The sequence below is a fragment of the Solanum dulcamara genome, chromosome 6, assembly GCF_947179165.1.
Source record: "Solanum dulcamara chromosome 6, daSolDulc1.2, whole genome shotgun sequence".
In the NCBI taxonomy this organism is placed as follows: domain Eukaryota; kingdom Viridiplantae; phylum Streptophyta; class Magnoliopsida; order Solanales; family Solanaceae; genus Solanum; species Solanum dulcamara.
The window spans coordinates 19,863,941-19,870,655 of record NC_077242.1 but is presented as its reverse complement, the minus strand read 5'-3'; the positions used below and the strand labels follow the sequence as shown (position 1 = coordinate 19,870,655).

General features: G+C 34.8%; 2 protein-coding genes across 2 annotated transcripts; one reads left to right on the top strand and one right to left on the bottom strand.

The window, feature by feature from the left end:
* Nucleotides 1–490: 490 nt before the first annotated feature.
* LOC129892598 (probable flavin-containing monooxygenase 1) lies at nucleotides 491–3,994 on the top strand. Its single transcript, XM_055968179.1, has 5 exons — nucleotides 491–934; nucleotides 1,093–1,333; nucleotides 2,407–2,585; nucleotides 2,665–3,014; nucleotides 3,111–3,994. Exons 1-5 carry the CDS (start codon nucleotides 491–493, stop codon nucleotides 3,451–3,453), a joined length of 1,557 nt encoding a protein of 518 aa, XP_055824154.1. The 3' UTR covers nucleotides 3,454–3,994.
* Nucleotides 3,740–6,490, bottom strand: LOC129892600 (peroxiredoxin Q, chloroplastic). The gene is made up of 4 exons (XM_055968180.1): nucleotides 6,148–6,490; nucleotides 5,927–6,064; nucleotides 5,018–5,107; nucleotides 3,740–4,236 (listed from the first exon to the last, which is right to left on the bottom strand). Exons 1-4 carry the CDS (start codon nucleotides 6,343–6,345, stop codon nucleotides 4,018–4,020), a joined length of 645 nt encoding a protein of 214 aa, XP_055824155.1. The 5' UTR covers nucleotides 6,346–6,490; the 3' UTR covers nucleotides 3,740–4,017.
* Between the last annotated feature and the right edge of the window lie 225 nt (nucleotides 6,491–6,715).

Sequence of the window (6,715 nt, the reverse complement as noted above, 5' to 3'; positions counted from 1 at the left end):
AAAATTATATATGTTGGAGTGCTTATTAATATCTAATTATACATTTAGTATAAATTAATAAGTTTTTAAGTAATAGAAATCTCGAACTTTTATACCATCAGTTCTTTTTTATCTGTTATAGCATATACTTGTCTAATATCTTATATTCAAGTTCACAAATTTCATATTTTAAAAAGAGATATACCTATAAATATTATTTAGGTAATCTAACAGTATAATTTATTTATGTTTTTTACACTAACGTACAATATATAAGAGTCTTAATTACCTTGTAGCTAACATGGAGATTGTTTTTGATTCCATGTTAGAATTAGTCTACTCACGTGCCTTGAAGCAATGACCTTTCTTTTTCTTACTTCATTTCACATCTCATGCAAACTCCTATAAATACCACCTTAAACCATCACTTCCAAACCATCCAATCTTGAGAAATATTACTTATACACACACACTTGCAATTTCTACTTTGATTACTTGAGCTAGATATCTAATGGCTATTATCCGTTCAAAAATTGGAATAATTGGTGGCGGAATAAGTGGCATAGCAGCTGCTAAACAGCTAGCTAACTATGAGCCAATTGTGTTCGAGGCGACGGACTGTATAGGAGGGGTGTGGAAACATTGTTCTTATAGGTCCACTAAATTGCAAACCCCTCGATGTGACTATGAGTTCTCTGATTTCCCATGGACTCAGAGGGATAATACCAATTTCCCTACTTATCAGGAAATATTAGACTACTTATACTCTTATGCGAAACACTTTGATGTCTTGAAATTTGTTAACTTCAACTCTAAGGTTGTGGAAATCAAGTTCGTAGGTGATCGAGAAATGAATTATTTTGATGGTACCATAAATGGTGAATATGGAAGTTTGTTGACTAGTAAGCCAGTCTGGGAAGTTGCTGTTCGAAACAATCAATCTGAAACCCTACAGGTGATCTTCTTTCTCGAATTTCTAGAGTTTTAACTTTTTTTTTTTAATTTCTGACAATAAACTTATAAGGTTTTTGCAAATGAAATTACGTGAAAATTATATATTATGAGTGACAACTCAACATATTTTTGGATGCATGTTTTATTAATTTGTATCAGTGGTATGCGTTTGAGTTTGTGGTGATGTGCACTGGTAAATACGGAGATATCCCAAATATACCAAATTTCCCACATAAAAAAGGGCCAGAAGTGTTCAAGGGTAAAGTCCTTCATACGCTTGATTACGCTAAACTTGACCAAGAAGCCTCTACTAGACTTATGAAAGGGAAGAAAGTTGTGGTCGTAGGCTATAAAAAATCAGCTATTGATCTTGCTGTTGAATGTGCTGAAGCAAATCAAGGTAAAATTTTATCTTCGTTCATTATTTCTAACTCAAACAATATAAATATCATACTTATTATTAACCTAGTATTATATTTTTGCTTGTTGATTAAGATGCACAAATTATATATATGCTCTAGAGCAATTGAATATCTTATATGTGTTAAAACAGTTTATGATAATAAAACAGTTTATGATAATATAACATGATAATATAACGTCACGAAGGCAATTTGGAATGTTCTATATATAAAAATACTTGGTAATTTCTGTTTAATTTTAAATATATAATACTCTTTTCAACTCTATAAAATATCAAGTCTTCTTAAAACTAGTGGCTAAGCCAATTTGTAGTATATAAATTTGTTTTATTGAATACTTGTATCGGACAATATTAGATAGTGTTCTTTCACGTAACCATCTTTCTTATTCAATTCTATATTTTTTTTTTCTTAATTTCTTAAATATATGAAATGACTTCTCACATAAAAAAGTAGTTGTTGCAACAACTTGAGCTTCTTCCTCATCTATGAATTGTTGTTCCATTTCAACTAGAGATTGTTACAACTATCAGCAAAATATAAAATAGCGTAATTTCCAAAAACAGACAACGAGAAGGACGTTGCTTTGTCTAAATCCATAAGAGGAAATTAAATTGGGGTTGATGACATGTTAGTGAAAAAGCTAGCTGTTGCCATAATTATCATACTCATAATGGTCCACGTAAGCTTCAACTTTACAATTATATTTGTTTCTTCTGACAAGATGTCACCAAAAGAGGGACAAAAATAAGGAAAAAAACACTTTTGACACTTTTCTAAAATGTCGAAAACACCTTTTTGATTATTTTTTTTTAAAGTCTCATGCTTTGACTTCAGGACAGCATCAAAGATAGTTTATTTTTTCTTTCAAACCCACACGTATTAAATATAAAATTTTCGCAGTAGAATTGAAGACGGCACTTGACCTAATAAAACGTGCTCAAAAGGAAAAAGATGAGTTTACTAATATTTTTATTTGAGCCAAAACTACTCTGCTTGCTGTTAATGGTCAGACACAGACATAATTCAGTTTATTAAAATTTGGTTGTAGGACCTGAAGGGCAATCCTGTACAATGGTAGTAAGGACTTTGCATTGGACAGTTCCACACTACTCTATTTGGGGTTTGCCATTTTACTTGTTCTATTCAACTAGATCTTCTCAGTTTCTCCATGAAAGACCAAATCAAGGCCTGTTTAGGACCCTGCTTTGCCACATACTTTCTCCCATGGTGAGCCCCATTCTTTTTTTAATTCTCTCTCAATCTAGTACATCATTTGGCTTAGGACTAACAAAAGTGCGCGTAACAGAGAAGAGCAGCTTCCAAGTTAATTGAGTCATATTTGGAATGGAAACTTCCACTAGACAAGTATGGACTGAAACCAGAACACCCTTTTGAGGAAGATTATGCATCATGTCAGATGGCTATCTTGCCTGACAATTTCTTCACTGAGGCTGATAAAGGTAAAATCATGTTCAAAAGGACATCAAAGTGGTGCTTCTGGGAAGGAGGAGTTGAATTTGAGGACAACACCAAGTTGGAAGCTGATGTTGTCATACTTGCAACTGGTTTTGATGGGAAGAAAAAGATCAAAGCCATATTGCCAGATCCCTTTCGCAGTCTGGTAGAGTTCCCCTCGGGCATGATACCCTTGTACAGGTAATTAAACACTCTCTTAATGAAACACTTGTACTACGAGAAAATATAACTGATCATCCATATACTGAAAAGTTTTCATTTTCAATTACTTGATAGGGGTACAATCCACCCATTGATTCCAAATATGGCTTTCGTGGGTTATCTTGAAAGTGTTTCAAACCTGCACTCAGCTGAGATACGTTGCATATGGCTCTCACGACTTGTAGATGATCTATTTAAGCTTCCATCTGTTGAGAAAATGCTTGAACAGATTACACAGGAGATGGAGATTATGAAGAGGACGACAAGATTCTACAAGAGAAATTGCATTTCCACTTTCAGTATCAACCATAGTGATGAAATCTGCCAAGAGATGGGATGGCAATTTTGGAGGAAGACAAACTGGTTGGCTGAAGCCTTTAGCCCCTACAACAGCCAAGACTATGCAGAGGAGAAGTAGCTTCATTCAGTAACATTAGAATATGCCCTACTTAATTATCTTGTTATTCCATGTATACCTATATTTATCTAATCATAAGAAATAAACATCACATGTATGAAACGTCAAGCAAGGTATTCAAAAATTTGAAATACCTCAGCTTATGACTACAACTTCTGTTTTTATCAGTAATAGTAAGGAATAAAGGTAATAATTCAAGATCATGATGAGTGACTCCCTTCTCATTTTGCAATTTACTATATGATCCACCACTGTCGGGGCTTCGACAACTGTAAGAAGTGCCAAGTTAAAGCAATTCAAGAAAATTTCCCATTATGCAGTTACAACAACCAGAGCAAAAGCCCATATACAAACTTATCTCTCACTGGAGGCCCGAGTTCAACATTCTACAGCATATATTGTAGCATGACTCTAAACTAACAGCTCCTTTTGACATCTATTAAATATAAGTGGGAGTACAACCTATCAGATAACATACAATTGGCACACATAAGTGGCAGAAAAAGTACAAGAAATTTATTGGCTAGAGGCAGGAAAAGAATGTAGAAGGGGAGACCTTGATGTTTAAAGACTTTGAAGTAACTTCAATGTCTCATCAATATGCTTTTCAGGTTGGAACTGGTTGTTATATATGAGTTGAACCACTCCATTCTTGTCAAGCACATAAGTCTGTCTTCCAGGCAATGTACCAAAAAGGTCTCCCGGGATTCCCCACTCTTTCCTAACTTTGTTGCGTTCATCACACAACAATGTAAATGGGAGTTTGTACTTCTTTGCAAAGGCCTGCAGAATAAAACACGCCAGTTATCCTCAAAAGAATCATCATTACTATGCAGCCTAAATCTAGAGAACATTAATCAAAGGTGACAGCAATATCTAGTTATAACAGAAAAGCACAAACAAAGAAGTTCAAAATACAGGATAACTTGGAGTATATCATTGGCATGAGAAGAAACGAAAAACAATCACAAATTCAGACATTTCGTTGCGACTCTACTTTAGAAGAAATCCCAACAAATGCTCCTTGAAAGATTGTTAGCATGTTTAATCACCCAAAGGATCCTCATAACTTAAAAGGGACAGTCAGTCTACTACTTTTCCTTTGTTTTTTCTTTTTCATCGAGCAATGCATACTTATGCTAGAGTTCCCTAATAACATTGTAACTCAACTCCGTGACACTAAACCACCAGATTGTTCACTAGTTGACTACAACCGGCATACCCAGTATAGTCCCACTAGTGGGGTCCAAGGAGGGTAGATTGTACGCAGACCTTACCCCTATCTTGTCAGGTAGAGAAAGGTTGTTTCCGAAAGATCCTCGGCTTAAAGAAAGTATAAAAATTACTTCTAGTTATTCATATATGTAATACTTTGTGGAACAGAATAGATGTTTCAAATAGATAATTCGTCCTACATAATGACACGAAAGAAGAGCAAGGACAATGTAATTTGGTTTAGAAGAACTAGCACACTCCAATTAACCAATAACTTATAATAGAAAAAGAGTTCCAGACAGCAGAATATTTAGCTTTATAACTGATTAAGCAAGTAAATCTGTAAAACCTTGTGGGATTCAGCATCATCACCACTAATTCCAACAACTGCAGCCCCTGCTTTCTTGAATTTTTCGTAAGAGTCCCTGAAGGCACATGCCTGCAGACAGTTCTCACATATTGGTTAGCTCCGAGTAACTTTTGAAGATCTCATTGCTACAAAGTTGTGAAACCGAAAATAATAGTCCAATGTTATCTATCAACTATTCATGAAGTTGTTGCTGAAACTCGACAAGTTCAATTTTCAACAACTATAATCTAGAAAGGAGCAGAAATTTTGGTCAGGATAATAGAAATTTAATCCTAATCTAAAATAAGATATAAAATGAGAAGGATGAAGCAATTCTCCAATGATTTCCGGATGATGGTTCAAACAGTAAGTCTATCTTGTTACTTTTAAGAGACGTACCACCAAAACGATTAAAAGGGAACTCGTCTCCTACACTAGTCTTTAAAGGTGTTTAGGCACATAACACCATTGTTCAAATAGTTCATCAATATCCATGTTTCGCTTCTACTTAAAATCAACATCTTGTAAGGTCCTTTCAAGGGTTGCAATAATTAATTTCCATTAGAGATTTGAGACGAGAGACATCTGAGACAGAGGACCTAATGTATTAGCAAGCTAAGTTTAATCTTTTCTCCATGGAAGGAAAGAGAATGAATTATAGATCCATGACTAGGGACAAGCTTCACATTATCATTAACCATATCCTTTCCAGTACGAGCCAAGCTTCACATTATCATTAACCATATCCCTAAGTTTAATCTAGAGCTCACGATTTTCAAGAATTTTTTCATCAGTTCAGTTCACTATGCATAAAGAATAAATCTTTTCTCCATAAATGTGAAATTTCATGTCTAACACAAATAGAAACAAAAGGAATAACTATAAAATCAAAGTGTCATTGGGCTATACCTGTTTGGTGCAACCAGGAGTTTCATCAGCAGGATAGAAATAAACCACCACAGGCTTGCCTTTAAACTTGGAGAGGCTGACATTTTTTCCATCTTGATCTTTCAATGTGAATGGTGGAGGCACTGAACCTTTATTCACCTATAAACATCAAGAAACTAAGAAAGCCCATGAAAATGGAAGAGATAAGAGATTAAGCTAAAGAAAATGAAATGCAATATTACCTTAGCAACAATTGAAGTTCTTGAAGAAGATGGGGTTGAAAAAGAAGGTGAATGAAGGACTTTAAGACCATAAAACTGCGATTGTGATGATCTGGAGACGATGGTGAGGTTCTGTGAGATGGGATATTTTGGGGTTTGAGAATATTGGAGCAGAGAAGGAGGAAGAGTGTGTTTTACAGAGACGGATAGAGAAGCCATTGTTCTATATGTGCTAGTGAAGCGCAGATTTTGAGATTGTTGGTCTTGTATAGTTTTATTATTTAGACAGATAAGGAGGAAGGGCGAAAGTCTGTGACCAGAGTTCGGGTGAGATGGGGTTTTTGACGTGGTGCCTCGTTCACCATCTATATTTCGATAAGTAATACTATTTGAATTGTACTATTGGGAAAAAAAAACACATGAAATATATGCGGGTAGGATTATCAACTAACTGCTCAAAATAACAGTCATTCTAGCACTTGAACCCACACACAACTACTCATATTTGCTCTTAATATTTGTAGTCGGTAATGAAATGAGAATTACCTGATTGCATATGAAAATTAGTTAAAGACAGTTAGAGAATAAA

Excerpts from the sequence above, each read along its gene's own strand:
- LOC129892598 (XM_055968179.1), top strand. The coding sequence starts at position 491 with ATGGCTATTATCCGTTCAAAAATTGGAATAATTGGTGGCGGAATAAGT. Across the intron at positions 935-1,092 it reads ATCAATCTGAAACCCTACAG|TGGTATGCGTTTGAGTTTGT; the intron begins GTGATCTTCTTT and ends AATTTGTATCAG. Across the intron at positions 3,015-3,110 it reads GGCATGATACCCTTGTACAG|GGGTACAATCCACCCATTGA; the intron begins GTAATTAAACAC and ends ATTACTTGATAG.
- LOC129892600 (XM_055968180.1), bottom strand. The coding sequence starts at position 6,345 with ATGGCTTCTCTATCCGTCTCTGTAAAACACACTCTTCCTCCTTCTCTG. Across the intron at positions 6,065-6,147 it reads GAACTTCAATTGTTGCTAAG|GTGAATAAAGGTTCAGTGCC; the intron begins GTAATATTGCAT and ends TGATGTTTATAG. Across the intron at positions 5,108-5,926 it reads CTCCTGGTTGCACCAAACAG|GCATGTGCCTTCAGGGACTC; the intron begins GTATAGCCCAAT and ends AACTGTCTGCAG.